The sequence below is a fragment of the Acanthopagrus latus genome, chromosome 14 (genome assembly GCF_904848185.1).
Source record: "Acanthopagrus latus isolate v.2019 chromosome 14, fAcaLat1.1, whole genome shotgun sequence".
NCBI classification, from domain to species: Eukaryota; Metazoa; Chordata; class Actinopteri; order Spariformes; family Sparidae; genus Acanthopagrus; species Acanthopagrus latus.
Genome location: NC_051052.1, coordinates 7,572,102 through 7,594,960, shown reverse-complemented (window position 1 = coordinate 7,594,960; position 22,859 = coordinate 7,572,102). Strand labels below are relative to the sequence as shown.

Below are 22,859 nucleotides of genomic sequence, written 5' to 3'. Positions count from 1 at the left end.
GTCCGTTTTCCCATTTCCAATTTCTTCCTTAATTTGAGCAATGAACTGATATTGATGGTAATGGCCATAGCTGTGGCCAGTCGGTTGATTCAAGCTGTTTCAGTGCAAAGTGTTTTAACTTTTTAAAGGAGTCTTCCAAAAAATGACATGCAACTATGACAGAATTCATGTAATACTCAGAAGTGACTGGCTTCTATACTGTGTTATACATGCCACAGGAATGTATTCGGTAATCAAGGTGAAGGAATAGAGTAGCTGTAGGGATGACATATTTTTGTGGGTTTACCCTGAAGATAGGAACATGGAAGACTATGGAATAATTTTTAAGCTGAGTTCATGCACGTGAGTCTCCATATTTGCCGTGATGACATTTAACGTTTCTCTGTTACTGTCTCATTTAGCCTCTAGTTAGCAAATTTTAAGACATGTAAATGCTTAAAGATTGAATTGTGGGACATTTAATGATGTATTTTATGTAGTAGAACAAAATGTGTAAATATCTTAAGCCTGTGGTAACAACAGACCTCATAGGCATTTAACCGAAAACCAATTAAAACAATCTGTAGACTTTAAGACATTACTACCGCACTCTATAGAGTAAATAAAAAACATGTCCAGCCAACCTAAAATGACACTCTGTAACTCAACTTAAAATCAAATCAAAGTATGCTTACCCACCTCTGCAGTTCACCAGAACATTTAAGCTTCTTCAGTCTCATTGTTTTTGTTTTATGGGACATTATGTGTGCAGCTCTGCTCCCATTAACCATGTTTTCAGTTCTGACAAACACTGTGCTAGCTGCCCAGCACCAAACAGCAGGCAGACAAAGTTAGCAGCTAGCTAACTGGTGAAAAAGTTGAAAAGCTAGCTGGGCATGGCTATTTTTCTCTCAGGAATTTGTGAAGACAAAACCAGGTTGAAGAGGTAAGCGAATATTTTATCCAAAGGCATGGCAATGTTGCTCTGCTGGGTTTGCTAAGTGACCTAGCTAACCTGCCTGCATTGCTAATAAATAAATAAATAAATAAATAAACTTGCCTGAATTGCTAGCCATGTAGTGCGCTAACACCAATGGCATGTGTGCTAGTTAGCTTGGCTCAGAGCTCAACCTGTGCTTAATGAATAGAAACAAAATGTCGCTTAGGGTTATAAAAATGTCAAATGTTTGGTTATTGGTTAGAAACTCAACTCATATCACTATGGTGTATAAAATCACATCAATGAGTTAGACTATTTGCATTGACGTCATTTGCAGTATGCTAGGTTGTTTCTGTTTGTTACATGGAGTGACCCTTGGTTAATAAGAAAAGTTATTTTTCAGCACTAACAGTGATAACTAGTCAGGTAAAGCAATATTTGAGAGGTTTTAGGGCATGTACTGGTTCAGCAACAAGGCAAATCATTATGTGATATAACACTGTAGCAGCTAATTTTTGCAGGAAAATCTTTCACAAATGAAAGTAAGTACTAAAATTAGCACAAAGCACATTTCTGATATGAACTTTTGAATTTTAGCTTAAACCTTAGCCACCTGTTAACGAAAAACCTGAGTCATCACCAGAATCAATTAAATTGGGTCATGACAGTCTTCGGGTAAACAAATGTAAGTAAGGGGGACTGTTTTTAAAAATGGCAGCAATTTGGAAATGAGTGAGGCTAATGGGAGTAAGTGAATGCATGGTTATTGTGCCATATGCCAGTGAAATGTCAGCAGAGCATCGTTATCCGATTGTCCGTGCCATTAATGTTTCTTGTTACTTGTATGCATGTATGAGCACAGAATTTTGTTTTGTTTTACGAGTATATTTACCTGCTAGAAAGACCACTTGTATTTGAATTTAGTTTTATCTTCAACCAATGCAAGGTTAAGACAGTTAAAGTTGACTTAGATTTTGAATCAAAGTTTACTTATATGCATTAAAAGCTATTCTTAGTAATGATACGGACACACTACAGGAGTTCTTAAAAGAAGGAAATATCCTGATCGACAGGAGGTGTTTTTTTTTTTTTTTAATCTCAGGTTTAATGCAGCCAGCTGACTGTTGATTAGCCTCTTAATCCTTTTACCACCTCACTGATTTTGACTCAGTTTGCAGCTCTAAGTATAGTCTTCGACCTGAAAAGAAATCTGAGAAGCTGCAGGACACATCTTTGAACATAAAGACGTGGGTTTTCCCCCCCCCCCAGCTCTCAACTGGAAAAATAAACAGCTACATCCTGGTTCATGCACCCTGGCCAGTCTCATTTTTCATTGTCCGCTTGTTCTCTGTTAACTAGTAAGGTGTTGTCCCTGTTCGCTCATAATACAACACTTAATATTTTACCCATTAAGTGTGAGATTGTTGACACAGATATTAAGATTTACAAAGGTGTTATAGTCTCCATCAGGAAGCAGAGGCCTGGAGGTATGAAAGAACCGGTCAAGTTTCAGACTTTCCCTCTGTTTCGATGTCTTGTCTTCAAGAATTTGTGTGTCCATAAATTCTGGCCTCATTAAACTCTTATCACACTCGCTTTCCCACAAGGATATTATGTATCAGAGGGACTGCTCCGATACGAAATCTATTTCTTTAGCAGCAATATGATAAGCAGGATACACTTTAAAGTTCAGAGGGATTTCCAGCATTGCATGATCATTTCCATGTTTTCTGATTAATTATAGCATGCAGTTTAATTTTTAATTACTAGCTTCCTGGTAATCTCATTGAAAGTAGTTAAAGGAGGAGTGCGTGAGTGTGCACGTCTCTGAGTGGGTTGTTCATCACACCATGTCACACACACAGCTGTGTGTGTGTGTGTGTGTGTGTGTGTGTGTGTGTGTGTGTGCACGCTTGTGAATGGACACTGCATATATAAGGCATTTGGTTGGCTCTCTCTGCAGTTCCTCCTGCTCGCCTGCAGCAAGGGATCCTCAGACACCATGACCTCACAGAGATGGATGCTGGCTGCCTGGTTTGCTCTTTCCTCAGGTACCATGCGATCATTAATTTAATCATTTGAGCATTACTTCATTATTTTGATCAGAAAAATGTGGCAAGGGACAAGGATCTTGTAAGATTAAATTATGATAAAATCAACCCAAAAGTATTACATTTTTAAGCAGCAAATAGCAAACAAGTGAGGCTGCAATATTCAACGTTTTTCATGTCTGGAGGAGGAAAAATAATGTGCATCTTTGTGACATTCAGAGCGGCAATAAAAAAAAGGAATATATAATAGCGGACTTAAGTAGAATTAGAAAGGTACTTAGTTTTTCCTTTTCATGTTTCCTACACTTCACTTAAAATGTAAAAGTTATTTCTTTCATTTAACTGTTAAAAACTTACTGTATAAATTCTGAGTTTACACACAAAAGCAGCTTAAGATATTTAATAACAGTGTATAAAATAGTTTTAATCAACTCCACTCGAACCAGCCACAACACAAAAATGCTTCTTACACATTCAAGCAGTAATAATAAGACAATCAAATCATGCATTTCCCAGCAATTTGTATCAATATTTGCAATGATATAAAATAAGGATTTTGGTTCTAAATGCTAATACTAAAAGTACATGTAGAATTAACACATATTTTCATTGCATATAACCTTAACAGCACAGACTTTCCTTGATCCACTTCAGGTTATTTGTCCATCACTTGATGCTGTTTCCACTGGGAATTAGAAAAGGTGGTTGAAGAAAGTCTGAATGTCTTTGCCCTTATTGCTTTTGCAAGAAATGTTCATCTTTTAAGTCATTCATTGACAATACCATGTGAGCAACAGAACCGTGGAGCTTAATTCTTAGGATCGCCATATGGAGAAAAAAACATAGATGGAGAGGGCAGGTGTTCACATATCTGATCCTAGTGGTTTTACACACTCAGTCCAATTAGTCCAGATCTGATGAAACTTTTCTTTTGCACTTACAAAATGAAAACTTTTCCATAATGTAAATCTCGTCTATTTTCTATTTAAGTGACATAGTCAATATTGTTGCTTGTTACTTGTAATGGAGTGTTTTTATATTGCAGTATTGCTACTTTCTAAATGTGTCATTGGCCAGTGAATGACACATCTTCATCTTTTTCTTATATTGAATATTGTATCCAAATTAGTTTTACTTTTATTTGGTATTCATTTAAAAAATATATATTATTATTCATGTTTAGTTCAAGGTTTTAATGCTTGGTTGCAAGTTTAATGCAAAACACCATTACCAGTAAGGAAATACTACTTTACTCTACCATAATAGTACAATTAGGTGTGACAGAGTGAGTAATTATAATAAAAACAGTATTTAATAGAAATAATAAAGGTCAACTTGCACCTTGATGCTGTATGTCTCTTCTAGTTTTAGGGATGGGGGAATCGGTTGCAACAACACAAACTCAGAAATGTGAGTATAACTCAGTGTTGGATCTTGATCAGTTCATTTTACTAATCACTTTTTCCAGTGATAAAATAATAATGAATCATGTGGTTTGCTCATTTGATAAAGTTTTTCATACATACTACGACAAAAGAGTATTCAAAGTTAGTCAATTTCATTACTGAGTTCTGAATTAATCATTAAAAAGAATATAGATTACATTTTAACAGCAACATTTTTAATCCAACATACCAAAATAATTTCATTGATTTATCCTTCAATATTAACGTCATGTCGTTCAGCCATTGTCTGTTAAGTAAATTGACCTTTATTGTGACCAGACACTTGCAGGACATTTGGCAGCGGTGTCGTCAAGCCCTTCAATGATTCAATGTTCTATGTGCGGTCCAACTGCCCGTTCACCCTCACTCACTTCACCCACAACCGGGTGGAATGTGATATCACCACACGGCGCGGTGACAGCGGGCTGCTGGTCCAAGTCGAGATTATCATCAACAAAGTCAGGACCGTTCTGCAGAATGGAAGCATCCAGGTGGAGAGGAAAAGGTTTGGGCCCAACCCTCATACTGTTTCATTCGAGGGAAACTGAAGTCGAGGGAGACCGAGTAAAGTTTAATCTGATCACACATCCTCATAGTCTCTATTTGTTTAGATCAAAAATTATAGTCTCAGAATAATTCACATTATTTAGCCTCGTCAGCGACAGTAAGAGTGCAAGCAGGTGAGTGTTTGGCCCAAAGACTTAAATCACCAACTCATTCTCTGCCACACTGCCAGGTGTTTGACATTTTCATGCATTCTTGATGTCATCAATGTTAGTTGATCATTAGCTCTGACTCTGGGACACTGAGCATTATTATTGGATTTTCTATCCTCAGTTGAATTAAATGAAAACACACAGACGAGTATTAAGGCAAGTTGCCACATTTTGAAGGTGACTTAGGTGGCGAGGCAGGCACAGTAATAATACATTACCAATTAAATCATATTTTCTGATCATGGTTGAGGAAGTGTGAAGACTTTTGATCAAGTGATTACATGCTAATCATAGCATAAAATATTTTAAAAAGTTGCTGCTTCTTTCAAAATGATGTTCCATTGATGCCTCAGAATTCCCCTAAATCCTACACACTCGACTGCAGACTTTCAGTCAAAATGGCGTGAATAGATAATGATTTAGGGTGAACTGTTCCTTGAAGTGCTTTTGTATGTATGCATCTTTAAAACCCACTGCGATAACCCCTGTCGTCTGTATCTGTACTAATATCTCTAAATGTTTTTTCATCAACAGCGTTTCCCTGCCATACGATCACACCTACCAGCATATCTTTCACTACGGCATCTACACCAGACTGAGGAGCTCACTGCTTCCTCTGTCAGTCACCTGGCACAACGTACCTGGAGGAATCGACACTTTGTGGGTGAGAGGACACTGTTATTACATATAGGTTGATAACATTCAGCACACGCACGCCAGAGAACTAACCAACTGATGGCTTTCTTCGAATCTCGTCAAGGTGGAGCTGGAGCAGGAGCTGAGCACCGACATGACCGGACTGTGTGGAAAACACAATGGCACGGGTATTATACTAAAATGATTGGATTATAGCAGGATGTATAGCAGGACTGATGTCGTAAAGCAGTAGTAACATTAACATTAACATTAATGCAGTAATTTTAGTGGGAGTAGTAGCACTTATAGCATTGCTGATAGGAGAAGTACAATTTGTGGTTATTAGGCCATAAATAAGGTTTATATAACTTGTTGACATAACAACATAACGTAACGTTTAACGGTTTATGAAACAGTCTCAACTTCATATCTCACAAGGAATTACTGAGCAAACTGTTAGGAATGGTTAGGATTACATGTAAACCATGTTATAGGTTTTTCTAATTTTGTTTCACCATTTTTACTTTACAGTTATTAATCTTAGCTAACCACAGATAGATATGTGAGATCATCACAGTCCATTCTACAGGCCAGACCCTGATATTGCCATGTTAATCTTTGGTCGTGGAGTTAATGTTGCTTCAGGACCATCACTGAAACCGACCAATCACGATTTTGTTATGTCATAGCTTTGCAACTTGGGGAAAAAGTCCAGACAAATGTGTGCATATTAGAAGGGATCCTGATCACAGATATGTTTATTATTGTGAAAGGGTCTATTTAAACCCAAACAATATTCTCCTAACCATAATTAAACTAAACAATGACAGGGAAATACCAGGAGCAACATTAATTATTAACATGTGTTGCTAGGCTATGACACCACAACAGTGTGATTGGCCATTTGCAGTGATGGTTCCTAGAAGAGTCTAAATCAACATAAGTAAAATTTCCTTGTTACTGCTTTGAATATAAGAAAAAAAATAGTCTAGTCTTGTGAAACTGGTCTGAAATTAAAACAAAGTGAGTTATATCACATTATTATCATTATAATGTAGCCAGTCATAGGAATGCGCATATTTTATGTACTCTCTGCTCCAAGAATGAACATTTTTTGTGAATACAGGCAACCAGGAGGTGGTCATGGAGAGCGCGCTTGCTGATGACACATGTCAAACACGAGATCCTATCTCTGTTGACAGTCCAGTAAGTTAGTTGTGATGATACAGTGCTCTCACGCCTGCTGTTGGCACTCCTGCTCTGTGTGTATTTTTCTTTGTCTTTCTCACACTCCAACCTCTGATGAAAAGCGACGTTATATCATAGAGTAGCAACTGTTTTTTACTGTACAGTATGTTGCATTACCAGATGCTGAGTTGGTTTCTCTGATGGTATTTGTAGGAATGTGTCATGTTCTTTTCCCACGCCTTCGACTGTCTGCAAGCCCGGTTGCTTCAATATGTGGACCTGTGTAAAAAGAACATCTACAAACATGAAATGAGCAAAGGCATCACCTGTTCGTTCTTCAAAGAGATTGCCCAACAGTGCGGAAACACCAGCCGTGTCTGGGATGTTTGGAGATCTGTGACAAAATGTGGTGGGTGCTCTTTGAAACTAGACTTCAAAACTCTTAATAATGGCTCAAATGTATGTTTCAGTTATTTCATGATTGATTTGTAACTGTTTGTTTCTGTGGGTGAACGCAGACAAACCAAACTGTCCAGGAGACCTGATTTATGTAGAACAGGGTCCGGCCTTTGTTCCCAGCTGCACCAACCCTAACCCCAGGTTTTCCAATCAGGATTATGTCAGCACCTGTGTGTGCCCAGAGGGTGAGCGCTTCAGCGATCTGCCACCGTTGTGATATGGCTTCTTTATCCCACAAGAGCCTTATGATACACGGTTGATACATTTGTGTTGCAGGTAAAGTACTTAATGATCAAGCAGACGGCTTCCGTTGTGTGAGCGTGTCCAGCTGCCCCTGTGTGTTTGCAGGCGAGAGCTACTCAACTGGCGACACGCGCAGCACAAAGTGTCAGTCATGGTAAACAGTTTTGATACTTATGGAATTGCGAATTCCTATTTTATATGTGCGTGTGTGTGTGTTTGTATGTATATATGTATGAATACATTAAAAAACATTGAAAGATTCCTCATTCTCTTCACAGTATATGTGACAGTGGGAAATGGCGATGCTCAGAAAACATCTGCCCTGCCAGATGTATCATTGAGGGGCAGCATGTAACGACTTTTGATGGCAAAGAATATGTCCTCCCTGGAAAGTGTACATATGTGGCCTTGCAGGTGATTTTCTTTCCACTGCCCCGACATTTAACACTAACCCATGTTGTCTTTTTGATGATACTCACTGCCATTTTGAAATCTCTTCTAAGGGTTTCAACTGGACAATAAAAATTGAGTTTTCCGAAAAGGCGCCCTCTCTGAAAACAGTTGCTTTTCATCTTTTTCAGGTACAGGCAGACTTTGAGGGTTAAATTTAAAACAATATCAAATATTGAACAAATGCCCAGCAAGAGTAGTGTGGGGGTCACTAAATATAACTGTGCTCCTTGTTTGGATTTGCAGGAAAAGTATACTCTCTCACAAGGCGTGGTTAAAATCGGAGAAGAGGAGATCACTGAACTTCACAAGTCTGGTAAAGACAATGGGAATAATTGTTGAAAGTTCAACACGTTTATTGAAAATGTTTAAATGTATTAATGTTGAGAACTTTTTTTTTGTCCATTGCTGCATCACCTCTATTCAGTGTCTGTCTGAAAGCTCTGTTTTTTAGTGTCTCTTTAAGCCCCCCTCACAAAAAGCCCAGTCTGCTCCAATTGGTCAGCTCTCACAAGCCTCAGCAGGCGCTGCCCACCATGTTTCTGCATAAGTGTTGCCCGTTTTACTGTAAATAGCACCTAGATCTGCTCTTTAGCATACAACAGCAACAACAACAACAACAGTAACAAAGTAAATCTTTTTTTCTTCAATATGGGGCCTGTAAGATGAATATATAATATCCAATCACTTACCAACCTCTTTTACCTGTCAGACAATGTTCTGGTTTTCTGGCAATCCTCCATGTACGTCCAGTTCCACACATCCTTTGGCATGAAGATTGAAGTCCAGATGTCTCCCGAAATCCAGCTGTACATCACGCCACCCGCAAACCACACTGGCATGATCTCAGGTTAGGATCTAAAACAAGCCAAGATATAGTATGTTGCCATTCCATTTGGAATTCAGCTTTGTCATGACTTTTAGTTGTCCCGTGAGCTCTCAGGCACGATCCAGTTTGATTGGTAATCATAGCCAGTCTGTCTTTCAGGACTTTGCGGCAACAGCAACAATGACACCACCGACGATTTCACCACCACTAGTGGGATCATCGAGAATTCAGCTCAGCCTTTTGCTCAGTCCTGGAGTGTGGGTGATTGTGCAGTGGACATACCAGACACCTGCATCAACAAAGACAATGGTACATGTAACATATTAATGCACTTATAAAATCTTGAAAATATTTGTAGAAATTCATACTCAATATCCTGTTTGTTTTCCATAATTCTGTAAGTCAGGGATGATATTTTTTTTTTAGGTTCACATTTAAGAATATATTATATTTTGATATTGAAATGCAATTTTCTGTGATATGATACGCAACCTTCAAGTCCAAGACCCAATGCTTCCCTAGAGTCTGCAAACATATTTCATTGTCTCATTATGTGTGTTGCAGAGCTATTTGCAGATGAAAAGTGCTCTGTGCTGAACAACCCAGACGGTATATTTGCTGTGTGCCATGGTCACATCCCAACAGATTACTACCACAGGGTAACAAGACTGCAGCCTGAATTCAATCCTCAATTAGTCCTTGGTGTTTTAAGCAATTAAATGTCATTGACACAACAATGACGCCTCCTGTTCAAATGAAACTTTTCTCATTTCCAGGCTTGCATTCTCAGAACATGTAACTGTGGCAGCAGTTTGCAGCAGTGCTTGTGTGTTGCTCTGAGCAGCTATGCCAAAGCCTGCGCCAGCCTGGGGGTTGTAGTCGGTGACTGGAGGAAAGCAACCAACTGCAGTGAGTTCAGCTTTGAAAAATACAACTCATTCTGTCTGCATCCTCCTGCTTCATTGTTCACAGTACACAGAAACTGAGTAATGTCGAAATTGTTTGAAATATCAAGTAGTCTAAAAAGCCTGAATCAAATCCATTCAGCTGATGCTATATTTCTCGTTAATCACAATGTTATGTCCCAGCTGTGACATGTCAGAAGAATCAAGAATTCTCCTACGACACTAAAGCATGCAACCATACGTGCCTCTCCCTGTCTGGCCCTGACCCTCGCTGTGGGATGGATGATGCGCCTGTGGAGGGCTGTGGCTGTCCAGATGGAACTCACCTGAACCAAGGAAACATCTGTACCCGAAAGGCAGATTGTGTTTGTCACTACTACGGTGGTACAGTGCCACCGGGGTCTGCTATTGTCGACGGACGCAAATGGTGAGATGATCAGTATTTAAAGCCATTTAGAATGCTAAAATACCATTACATTACATTTACTGCCCTGGTGGTATAACCCACTGTCTGCCCTAACCAAATGTTTTCCAGTGCTTTTCAAATGTATTGCATAACTAGTTTTGATATATCTCAAACCAATTATTTCATTTCATATTTCATTTCATAAACATTTCAGCTATTGTGAGAATGGACAACTGCAATGCTTTACGGATTGTGGTAAATATAGATTCTTTTCGCATCATTTGCATTTCAAAATCATACTCATCCTTTATCTTTTCTCTATCATTTCAACTTAATTTATTTGTTAAAGCTCCCATAAATGTGTTTCATTCCCAGGTCATCAAATACTGATGCATTTGAACAAGACTCTCAACAATCAGCTGTCATTCTCCAGAATTGCCTATTGCAACAATCTAATAGTGAAAAAACAATCAGAATGTTTGTGCTACTTCCAACAACCCCATTTAACTCTTGTTCCTGACAATGTCAAAACTGTCTGTTTGCATCAGGATGCTTGAATGAGAAGGTCTGTGTTCACTGCGCCAGTTTCCCTGTCGACACGGCTCAGAAAACCTGTGACAGTCTCAGCAAACCCATGGTAGATCTCTTCATTATGTTCATGTGCAAATTTTGGTCATCATCCATTTTTTCATTAAGTTCACTATTGTGTTATCTTGAGATGACAGAGCTTGTTTTCTTGTGATAGCAGGTTGATTTATCTTGTTATAACGAGAAAAAAATGCATCCTTAAGCTAAAACATTTTTTGGTTGATTTCCAGAGCGACAGTTCCGTTTGTAACAGTGGCTGCTACTGCCCAGAGGGCCAGTATGAGGATCACCATGGAAACTGTGTTACTCGGGACAACTGCACCTGTGTGTACAGTGGCAAAGTATTCAGCCCAGGACAGCATGTCAAAACAAAAGCAAACTGCAAAACCTGGTAACACCTGCATTAGTGCTGCTCTCTTACTCATGCAAAAAATCCTATTCCTCCAAAAGCTAATGAAGCTATGGTGCACTTAAAGGTTTAAACTCTGTCTTACAGTACCTGTGGTCAGGGTCAGTGGCACTGCAAAGATGAGCCTTGCCCTGGGACGTGTCAAGTTTATGGAAACGGACACTACCAGACCTTTGACTCCAAATGGTACCGCTTTGATGGACACTGTCAGTACACTCTTGTAGAGGTGAGCGCAAAAATAAAAACTAGAGTGAATGTTTCTTTGCTCAAGCTGTGTAAACCTCCAATACACTAACTTCAAATGAAACAGTATATCATCCAGTCAGCCTACAAGAAGAATTTTTAAGGATGTATAGAATATTTGAAATATGTTAAATCTTTGACCTATTTGTCATATCGTTCATAACCATATGGTTTTTTTATATCTGGTCTTTTTACATCAGGATGGCTGTGAAAATAAAAATGGCACCTTCTCAGTCAGAGTGGAGAGTGTACCCTGCTGTGATGAGGCGCTCACCTGCTCTCGCTCGATCATCCTTGACCTGCAGGTGGATGGCCCGCTCCCATTTTTCTTCACTGAAACACAGAGCTTTTGTCCACATGTTTATGATCTGTCTTCATTATCTCGATTATACTCTTACTATCCGCTCAGTTGATCACCATTTTTTCATCCCATTACTTCACATACTACATCAGCCACATCTTTCACTTGATAAGTTGCGACATACTCAGATCATTCAGACCTCAGTGAAATATAATGATATGCTACTGACTGAATTTTATTGCAGATAAACTGTCATGAACCAGTTGAGCCTGGTATCGTTTTCGTCAGTGACAAAAAATCTGATACCTGTGCTGTCTTTTAAAGGGCAAAGTCACCCTCACACTGAGTGATATGAATGTGACTAGACAGAACCATGAAGGCTGGACTCTTCTGGAAGATCCACTTTACTCCATACACACCGTGGGACTGTACATCATAATCTCAGTACCTAGTAGAGGGATAACTCTCATCTGGGACAAACACACCCGGATCACTATAGAACTGCATGAGGGCTGGAGGGTGAGTGATGAGGACTTAGATGATATAGTCTTTTATAGATAATTTGTCACCTGAATATACATGTTCACAGAAAATTATATATAAGCATTGACAAAAAAATGGATGGATTTATCCTCAATAAAGATCAGCAGTTCTTGAGTGTAATTTCTGGACTTTTGAATACAATTTAAATAGACTTTTAACCATCTCTTCTGCAGAACCAAGTGTGTGGCCTGTGTGGAAATTTCGACTCGAATGAGATGAATGACCTGAAGATAAGTGGCTCAGCAGGTTAAAAGGTTTTCTCTTATTGTTATGAAGCATTAATGCCTTTGTCATGGTGGTCAAAATAACACCCCCCAAAATATCTGTTTTTAGTGGCCTCCAGTCCCATGGCATTTGGCAACAGCTGGAAAGCTGCCACACCTCCTTGCTCTGATGTGACGACTGAGATATTCCCCTGTGAACGCAACTCTTACTGCTCAGCCTGGGCACAGCGACGCTGTATGATCATCAGAGGGGACACATTCAAAGCCTGCCATTTTAAAGTATGCATTTTACATATTTAGCAGTCCAATAACACAAGATTTCTTTGCATGTCTTCAATTGCTTTACATTTGGCGAGCAGGGTGGCAGAAATAGTAAGGAGGAGAATTAATGGGACTAAGATTATTAACAAACCAATGACCTATAAGTTCAAGACTCAACACTAAACATGTTTTAATCCAAATCTACTATTTACTGTAATAGACTGTTAAAATAACTCTTAGATAATTTAGAGCTGGAGGAAGTTTAATCTTGTATGAGAGGAGCAATCACAGAGCAATATGAAAGTTCATTGAGGGGTGAATACTCATTTTCTTAAACTAGGGTAGAAAACAAGTTATATTAAGAGGTACAACACTTCACTTCAAATGTCCCTATATGTCAGTATAAAATTTCCATCATATATACGTACCTTCACAGAGAGTGCTGATTAAAGGTCTGTTCTTGATGTTCTGCAATCCCCAGGTGGATCCAGAGCCGTACTACCATGCCTGTGTGCAGGAGTCCTGCTCCTGTGAGTTTGAAGGCAAGTTCCTGGGGTTCTGCACAGCGGTGGCGGCCTACGCAGAGGCTTGCAGTGACCAGGATGTGTGTGTCAACTGGAGAACACCTGATTTGTGTCGTAAGTTACAGTACTATTTTCCCCGCTAACATTCAGAGATCAAAGGCACTCTGTGGAACTTCTGTGTTGTACTGGATGCCAGAAATGGAGGAGACACCATTTATCAGCTAGCATTAGCAACTGTTGCTCTTTTTTAGTGGAGAGAGGGTACCAGAGAATGTACATAAAGTCACGTCTTTGGATTGTCGTGAAAAATCCGACTCAAGTCCTACAGAGATGGTTGTCACATTCAATCAGCTTACACATGGCCAATAGAAAAGAAACGTATAAATATATATATATAAATGAACAACTAAAAATTGTTACATAGAGCTTTAATTAGAGCTTTAATTCTTAAAGTGTTTATTTCAGATGGTAAGAAAGTATGTAACAATGGTGTTGCAATTCTATACTAAGAATGCTGACTTTATATCATTTCTTGTTTAAACTTCTGTCTTGCTCAGAGAGAGTTATTAAAAATTGAATAATATTGCACATACAGTGCTGTACAGTACAACTTGATTTTATGGCTCAGTATTTCCAATTCTTTATACACTTACATGTTTTTTATCTGTATCTAAGTATTTTTTCTGTTTGTATGCAAAGCATGTATATCATTTAAGACATAAATGAAGCAATCAATGCAGCCTAAGATACACATGAAGATAGTTTGTTAATTATTACTGAAAGTTTGTGAAACTTAAACTCTGACTCTCACTTTTTTATTTGTGATCATTTAAACCATAGCGGTCTACTGTGACTACTACAATGAGCAAGGCCAGTGTAGCTGGCACTATGAAGCCTGTGGGAAGATGCTAACCTGCAGCGAAGGGAACTATTTACCTCACAAGCTGGAAGGTAAAAAGGCTCTCTCAGTTGTGTTCATATGTAAAAGTTAAACATAACTGTTCATCATCAGCTGAATCTAGAAAGTGAAAAGCGTGGCTTACACACATTTAGTGTGTGTATAATTCTCATCCTATTGCAGCAAACAATTTAGCTATCAACTGAATGCTTTTCTAGTCTATGTCTTGGCCATATTAATGCTCACTATAGCCATTTACCTTCATAAACTTGAGTGTATACATTTCTGGAAAAAGGCTGCTATCCACGCTGTCCAATGGAGGCACCATACTATGATGAGAATACTGGTGAATGCACTGAATTGAGGAACTGCACCTGCTATTTTAATGACACTATCATTCAGCCTTGGGCAGTTGTGATGATAGATTCTACTAAGTGGTAAGTTGGGCCATTCTTACTGTACACATGTTTAGATATTTACATTTTCAAGGGTAACCATAATATGAAAATCTGTACACCTTTCCTTATCGTTGCATTAATTATCAGATGTTTTTACTGTCTTGTCTTTGTCAGCCGCTGTGAAAATGGAAAAACTAAGTGTAGTAAGTATGAATTATATTCACCTACCATTACAATTAATATCATGTGCCAAATAACAGCTAAACAAAAATATGAAATAGGCTTTGTGGCAGTTGGCTTTTCAGATTTTTTAAAGTATATGTGCCTTCACAGAATGTAATTTCAAAACACCAGATCTCAATTCCACCTCTACTCTAACAGCACCTCCACCCCCACAACCCACAACCACGCCTTCCACCATTCCTACATCAAGTACTCCCATCACAACTACCTCAACTACCACTGAAACAACAGTACTTTCTACCACTTCCCCACCAACAACCACAACTTCTTCAACTACCACTGAAACAACTCTGCCTTCCACCACTTCTCCACTGACGACTACAACTACTTCAACTACCACTGAAACAACTGTACCATCAACCACTTCTACAACCACGTATACAAATACTTCACCTACTACTGAAACAACTCTGCCTTCCACCACCTCTCCACCGATGACTGCAAATAGTTCAACTACCCCTGAAACAACTCTGCCTTCCACCACTTCTCCGTCAATGACTACAACTACTTATTATTCCACTGAAATAACTCTGCCTTCCACCACCTCTCCACCGATGACTGCAAATAGTTCAACTACCCCTGAAACAACTCTGCCTTCCACCACTTCTCCACTGACGACTACAACTACTTCAACTACCACCGAAACAACTGTACCGTCAACCACTTCTACAACCACGTATACAAATACTTCACCTACTACTGAAACAACTCTGCCTTCCACCACCTCTCCACCGATGACTGCAAATAGTTCAACTACCCCTGAAACAACTCTGCCTTCCACCACTTCTCCGTCAATGACTACAACTACTTATTATTCCACTGAAATAACTCTGCCTTCCACCACTTCTCCACTGATGACTACAAATACTTCAACTACCCCTGAAACAACTCTGCCTTCCACCACTTCTCCACCGATGACTACAAATACTTCAACTACCCCTGAAACAACTCTGCCTTCCACCACTTCTCCATCAATGACTACAACTACTTATTATTCCACTGAAACAACTCTGCCTTCCACCACTTCTCCATCAATGACTACAAATACTTCAACTACCCCTGAAACAACTCTGCCTTCCACCACTTCTCCGTCAATGACTACAAATACTTCAACTACCCCTGAAACAACTCTGCCTTCCACCACTTCTCCATCAATGACTACAAATACTTCAACTACCCCTGAAACAACTCTGCCTTCCACCACTTCCCCATCAATGACTACAAATACTTCAACTACTCCTGAAACAACTCTGCCTTCCACCACTTCTCCATCAATGACTACAAATACTTCAACTATCACTGAAACAACTCTACCTTCCACCACTTCTCCATCAATGACTACAAATACTTCAACTACTCCTGAAACAACTCTGCCTTCCACCACTTCCCCATCAATGACTACAAATACTTCAACTACTCCTGAAACAACTCTGCCTTCCACCACTTCTCCATCAATGACTACAAATACTTCAACTACTCCTGAAACAACTCTGCCTTCCACCACTTCTCCATCAATGACTACAAATACTTCAACTATCACTGAAACAACTCTGCCTTCCACCACTTCTCCATCAATGACTACAAATACTTCAACTATCACTGAAACAACTACGCCTTCCACCACCTCTCCACCCACGACTACAACTACTTATTATTCAATGGAAACAACTGTGCCCTCCACCACTTCTCCATCAATGACTACAGCTGCTTCAACTACCACTGAAACAACTGTACCATCAACCAGTTATCCCACCATTGAAACAGGACCCCCACTCACAACGCCAGTAAACACCACAGGCTGTATGTTCCATGTACTTGTACTGCATATATCTTTTTTTTTTTTAAATTAGTCAGTTCCTTAAATTACCTCAACAATATTTTTGTTCTTTTTCTGTTCTCACTTTCCTATGCTGTTGTATTTATCAGATATTCCGTGTATGTGTGAAGACCTGAGGAGGAACAAAGCCTGGAGCTGTGATGAGAAATGGACAGAGGACTGCTTCAATAAGATTTGTAAAAATGGGACAATAGAGTTGACACCAGTGGTTTGTCCAGAACCTATAATTCCCACCTGCCCAAGAAATCTGGTCACAAAAGTCTCAGACGGTTGCTGTGAAACTTGGAAGTGTGACTGTAAGTGTATCCATGTGCGTCTCTGCCACTGCTCTAGCTTTCTTTTGTATTTAACTTTCCACATATCTGTCTCTGTTTTTGTGGCTAGGTAGGGTATTTTATTTAGATTTTGAGAAGACTGTTAGTAATGCTGCTCTCAATTTCCTTAAAAAGAAATAAATTATTTGTCGTTATAACACCAGACTTGCATAAAATATTACCACTACACTCAAAGTAACGCTTAGGCAAATGGTAATGTTGTTAGTCTTATCAAAGTATTGTACATGTGTAGGCTAAAGTTTGACTGGATTATGATACTAGAGAAATGATTAAGCAATCACCAAGCAATCACACAAATGTCTTAAATCCTTTCCCATACTGTCCCTAGGTCGCTGTGAATTATATGGGGACCCCCACTACATCTCTTTCGAAGGTGTTACCTTTGATTTCTTGGAAGACTGCACCTATATCCTGGTGGAGGAGCCGTCACCACGTCATCACCTGACCATTGCTGTGGACAACTTCTACTGTGTGCCAGGAATCCCAGGCTCCTGTGTTAAGGGAATCATGCTGAAATATCAGAACAATACAGCTAGACTCAGTATAATGCCACATGTGTTAGCAGTACAGGTAGGATATAATTCAACACTCTGTTTATTTTAAGTCATATTATTATTTATTTTTATTATTATTATATTATTATTTACCTCCTTATATACTGGTTGTCATATTTTTCTGTGGAATGGAGTATTTTTTCTGATACTGATACAATCTGCCCTAGGCCACACTGAACAATGAGGTCATAAAGCCACCATATGAGGAGAATGGGTTAAGGTTTGAGACCACAGGGTACCAAGTGTTCATCTACCTGCCAGAGATCCGCTCTTATGTGTCCCTCAGTCCGACTTTTACCCTTGTGGTCAGTCTGGCCATGGAGCACTTCCTCAACAACACCCAAGGACAATGTGGTGGGTAATGGATTGAAAGGGATGGTCCAAGACTGTGACGAAGGGCACATTGTATTCCTGTTCTATACACGTGTGTTTTTCTGTGTAGAGTGGATTTTCCGACAATGTTACAAGAACTTCTTTTGAACATGTCGGCTGTTATCTTAAATTAGCATGGAGGCTAACTAAACAGTATGCTTAGCTTAAAGCTTCTGACCATGAGAGGGCAGAAAGAAACACCAGTCCCAAAGAAACACATTGTCAAGTGTTAAGTCGAATTTGTCTTCCAGTACCTAAAAAAAAAAAAAACCTTGTTTGAGGTTATGTGCTAGATATGTTTGCATAGAGTTTGTATGTTAGGACATAAACATATCTGTGCATACTATTGAGTGTTGATATTTTTTAAATCTTTTGATCAAATCTTTTGATCAAATGTATTTCTTAATGCAGTTGTAACTGAGTTGTCTCCTCCCAAACTGCATACTACTAAATATCTAACAAGAAAAGCTAATTGTGGCACACACAAATCTACTTCAGCAGACAATTTTTACACATTAATGTACCAGAATAACCTTTTCTGATTTAAAGGTCTTGACCATTATGGTGCCAGCTATGGTTGCTAATGATATTTAACATGCCACTAAGCTGCTACCCTCTCTGTTTAATGCACAGTCTGGAATTGGTGTATATCTCAATAAAAGAGGTATATATTACATATCAGATCATACAATTTCTTCACTAGAGCTCACCTCTCCTTCTTCTCTCCAGGTGCGTGTGGTGTCGGATCATGTGTCCGCAAAGGAGGGAAGATTGAGGACGACAGCTGCTGTGATAAGACAGCTTATGACTGGCTCTATGACGATCCGCTGAAGCCGGCCTGTGCCTCTGCACCAAGGGACGTACCTTGTCACCCCGGGACCACCACTATACCTACTAGGACATTTTCTCCCACCACTTCCTGCCTTCCAAGCCCACTTTGTGAGCTGCTAGACCACCCGTAAGTTACACACATGCACACAATAGTACTCAATATTAGCAACTGCATAGTACTAGCAGCCAGCTAGTGCCACCTTTGTAAACACGTGGAACACTTTTACGAGTCTTCCCAATACTGTATGTAATTTTCTGTATTCATTCTTTTGTTTTTGATGGTATATGATGTTGCTTGACCTTTGCCATTTGTCTTTTTGTATATTTTGAGTTGTTTTGTTGTTGTACATTTTTTCACTTTTGTCCACAAATCTATCTATTCTGTTCCCTAGAGTATTTTCAAGTTGCAGCCCCTTTGTGGACCTGTTTGTTAAAAAGAAGAACTGTGAGTTTGATTCATGCAGGAATGGGGCCTGCTCTTCACTGGAGCAAACTGCTGAAGAATGCAAGAAAATTGGTATCTGTATTGACTGGAGAGAACTGACTAACGGAAGCTGTGGTATGTGCCCTATTTATCTTTCTCTTTTCACACTGCTGGCCTGATGGAACAACATTTGATCCTCTGTATGTCCTGTACATATGGACATACAGAATTTACATTAAAGTTGATTTTGACTTTACCTTGGACTTAAGGATGAAGCGATTAGATGCTGGTAGTCAGAAAGCTGAATGATCCAGAGACATTATTAACACAATATTCCAAAATATGATCCAAATATGATGATATGCATTGTGATACTCCCCAGCCATGTGAGCCACAGATTTCATGTTCAGAGAATATCTAATACCCAGTGTGGGATCATAGATTTTATGCATCTAGAATTTGGAGGTCATGTCATCCTAGATTCTGTAGAAATCAGGTCATATTTGAACCACATACATGACAAAAATAAGGTGTATCTGGTATCGTTCTGTCTCTTGTCTTGTGTATGAGTTTGCACATTTTCTTGTGTTTTATGACCTTGACCATAATGATGTATTAGTTAAAATGTCTGTGATGCATTCTTTCTAAATGTGACTCTCACATTAAATAAGTTATGCATTGTTGTTCATGTTTCAGGTGTGCCGTGTCCAGCAGGATTGATTTACAGACAGTGTCATGACAAGCTGGATGACGTCTGCTATGGAGGGTTTGTAAAGTTCCTTTTTACAAATTATAAATTACATTCCCACAGTTTTGTTCCTCATTCTATTTAACCCAAAATATTTCCCTTGTCAAGACTTTCACTAATTCTGCTTCTCTCCTGGTTTGGCTGTACAGAGTTCGTTACCCCGGAGCCTCCATCGAGAGCAACATTGAAGGCTGTTTTTGTCCCAGCGGCCTGCTGAGGGCAGGAAATCACTCAAACGTGTGTGTGCCTGACTGTCCCTGTGAGTAACACTGCCATAAGGCTAACACACTAACATAATCTTTGATAATCTTATTGCAGTACATGTTCTTGCTGGAGACATTCATTTCAACTAGTTGGTAACGTAGAGTTTGCTTTCCCTTTCATCAGATTGTAAAGGGCCATACGGTGAACCCAGACTGGTAAATATCTCTGTCTCTTCAATGTGAAAGTAGTGAAATCTGTAAATCTAGATTGGGGTATTGATTCTCAATACATTTCTCTTCCTGTCTTCTAGCCTGGTGAGGAGTGGGAGTCGGGCTGCTACCTGTGTACATGTAACAACCGGACTCTCATGGAGGAGTGTATTCCAAAACCTATCAAACAACCAATTTCCTGCAGCCCCAACGCTGTGCTGGTGAACACTTCTTGTTGTGGTGATCAGGAGTGTGGTAAGCACTGGCACTTAATAAGATTTTAAAATTACAGTTTAAACATTATTTTAGAGACTTTGCATTCATCAGAATTAATACATAATGTGTTATTTTTCAGTTGAGAAGACATGCACTTATAATGGAAAGACATACATGGTATGTTACATCTAGTTTCACAAAGAAAAAAAATCTATCCCTTAGAAGAGAATTTAATTTTAGATGTAAATGATTGAAAATTGCACTGTGAGATGCATCAATATCTGTTTTTGTGTGTGTAGGTGGGGGACAGATGGATGGACACCACCCGTCCCTGCCTGTTATTCAATTGCACTAACGAGGGTATTCAGACTGAGACAAGAGTCTGTCCTGCTGAAAACTGTCAGGAGGTACTGCACACCCTCCGCTCCGTTTCATCATCAATAACTATAACATCTTACAAGCCTAACTCTTCAGTCATAACTCATTTATTGCTGCATTTCCCACCAGTTTAGGAGTCATTTTGTAATGAAAGTATAATTTAAGTATTGCTTAGAGCTGCTCTTGAAGTCAAACTTTTATCTTAAATACAAGTTGGAACACAGAAAACTTTTTTTGGGGTGTAGAAAGCATTTTTCTTTCCTACATGATGAAACATTAGCTGGCAAACAGACGCAGAATTAAGAAAACAACTTAATAACAATTCAACATCAATACCTCTAAAAACAACTTCTCCTTTTTTACATATGTATATATTTTGTTGAATTGTGCACTCATATTATTCCAAATGTTTCCAACAACACCCTCTTGCTATTATGTCTGTGAAAACATTAGGTTATATGTGAGAGAGTGAGGAAGAGAGTGGTTAAACAAGGGATAGAAATGACATACTGTGCATTTAAATAGCTGATACACCGGAACCAAGTCATAGGTAGAATAACGAAAATCTGACCTCTAGCTGTTGTGATTTAATCAACAGGCAGACAGAATTTGGGATAAAGACCACTGCTGCTATACATGTAAGTTAAGTCAAACTTGAAAATATACTGGAGTCTTTTACAGTTGCTGACTGCTTGTCACATCGCCTTTCTTTCAGTTTGCAGAAATTTGACTTAAAATTCCATCGGTAATCTTTTGTAATTCATTTCCTCTCACTCCAGGTAACCAGAGCTGTACTCCCAAGGTGACCAGTATCTACCTGACCGTGGACAATTGTACCACCATCATGCAGATACCTGTGTGTGAGGGCCGGTGTGTGTCTCAGCCCAGGTGAGAGGAAATATTTTTCAATACCATTTGCAATACTTTGGGTACAAATCTGCATTGTAGGGCTTGATCTTTTAGATTTTGATGAAAAGATGAATATGACTAGGCAAAGCACATAAGGAAAGACTGGAATTTTTAATCTATGTCTATGTATTGTTATATGGATATTTTTGTCCACACAGGTTGCTTTATCACTGTTACAGTTTTATAAGTCATACTCATAACTCTGCAACAGTTTAAATTCAATGGACTTTCCTGAATACTAACTCTGGTTTCAATCCTTCTCTCCCCTTCTCCCCTATGTGCTCGGTCCACTGCAACAGTGTGGTGTTACACGGTGACCTGCAGGTGGAGAAGAAGTGCCGGTTCTGTCATGAGCAAAGCTCAGAGAGGAGACTAGCGACCCTGCAGTGTTTTGACCTCACTACCAGACAGTACACCTACAGGCACATCACCAGCTGTGAGTGCAGAGCCTGTGAAATACAGAAGTAAAAAGTACTGACAGCACAGACAGGAGCCAAGGCTAAACAATACTGTATTTGTATTCATTTGATTTATTAAGAATATGTAATTTCTTGAAATTGAATGGTCACTAATCAGATTCAGACTCAGGTTTATTGCCATGCAGTTTTCACATATTGTGCAAGGATTTTTCCTAGGCATTTTTGTGCATAATAATCAGTGTAGTAAGAAAAAGACAAATGTCAAGAATCATATATCATCATAGTGAAAAATCTGAAAAGTTATATTTAAAGCATGCAACATATTTGTTTGACGCTGATTTATATGATGTTTAAAACAAAGAGGATGGAATGTGCACAAAATCAATGTATTGCGACATATCTTATTATTATTTTCACAGCAATTACCATCAAATAAAGTGAACCATTTACAAATCAAGGAAGCTTGTTGAAGCAGTCACACACCTGTCTAAACTGAATGTTGGACCAGGATTGTAGACAGCATTTCAGCATCAAACTAATCTGA

General features: G+C 39.0%; 2 protein-coding genes across 5 annotated transcripts in view; one reads left to right on the top strand and one right to left on the bottom strand.

Moving 5' to 3' along the window:
• Positions 1–810, bottom strand: part of LOC119032800 (proton myo-inositol cotransporter-like) — a 71,148-nt gene extending 70,338 nt beyond the window's left edge. For both annotated transcript variants that reach the window (XM_037122352.1, XM_037122353.1), the window contains exon 1: positions 679–810. The gene's annotated coding sequence lies outside the window, so the exon portion shown is untranslated. The remainder of the gene's footprint in view (positions 1–678) is intronic.
• On the top strand, positions 322–22,768 carry LOC119032795 (mucin-2). 3 transcript variants are annotated; one of them, XM_037122342.1, is made up of 45 exons: positions 322–342; positions 2,883–2,970; positions 4,336–4,380; positions 4,695–4,920; positions 5,666–5,795; positions 5,892–5,955; positions 6,894–6,973; positions 7,169–7,364; positions 7,474–7,599; positions 7,691–7,811; positions 7,936–8,071; positions 8,161–8,238; positions 8,354–8,423; positions 8,820–8,957; positions 9,096–9,245; positions 9,501–9,595; positions 9,713–9,845; positions 10,025–10,268; positions 10,462–10,502; positions 10,796–10,884; positions 11,066–11,226; positions 11,332–11,470; positions 11,688–11,792; positions 12,113–12,307; positions 12,505–12,577; positions 12,665–12,834; positions 13,298–13,454; positions 14,181–14,291; positions 14,534–14,675; positions 14,811–14,839; positions 15,018–16,679; positions 16,806–17,012; positions 17,380–17,621; positions 17,773–17,959; positions 18,707–18,935; positions 19,201–19,367; positions 19,929–19,998; positions 20,130–20,239; positions 20,368–20,399; positions 20,495–20,648; positions 20,749–20,786; positions 20,909–21,016; positions 21,586–21,625; positions 21,767–21,875; positions 22,196–22,768. In XM_037122342.1, exons 1-45 carry the CDS (start codon positions 337–339, stop codon positions 22,362–22,364), a joined length of 7,062 nt encoding a protein of 2,353 aa, XP_036978237.1. In that variant the 5' UTR covers positions 322–336; the 3' UTR covers positions 22,365–22,768. The 3 variants fall into 3 exon arrangements, with proteins under 3 accessions (XP_036978237.1, XP_036978240.1, XP_036978239.1); XM_037122344.1 differs by lacking the exon at positions 322–342 and adding an exon at positions 787–925; XM_037122345.1 differs by lacking the exon at positions 15,018–16,679.
• Positions 22,769–22,859: the final 91 nt, after the last annotated feature.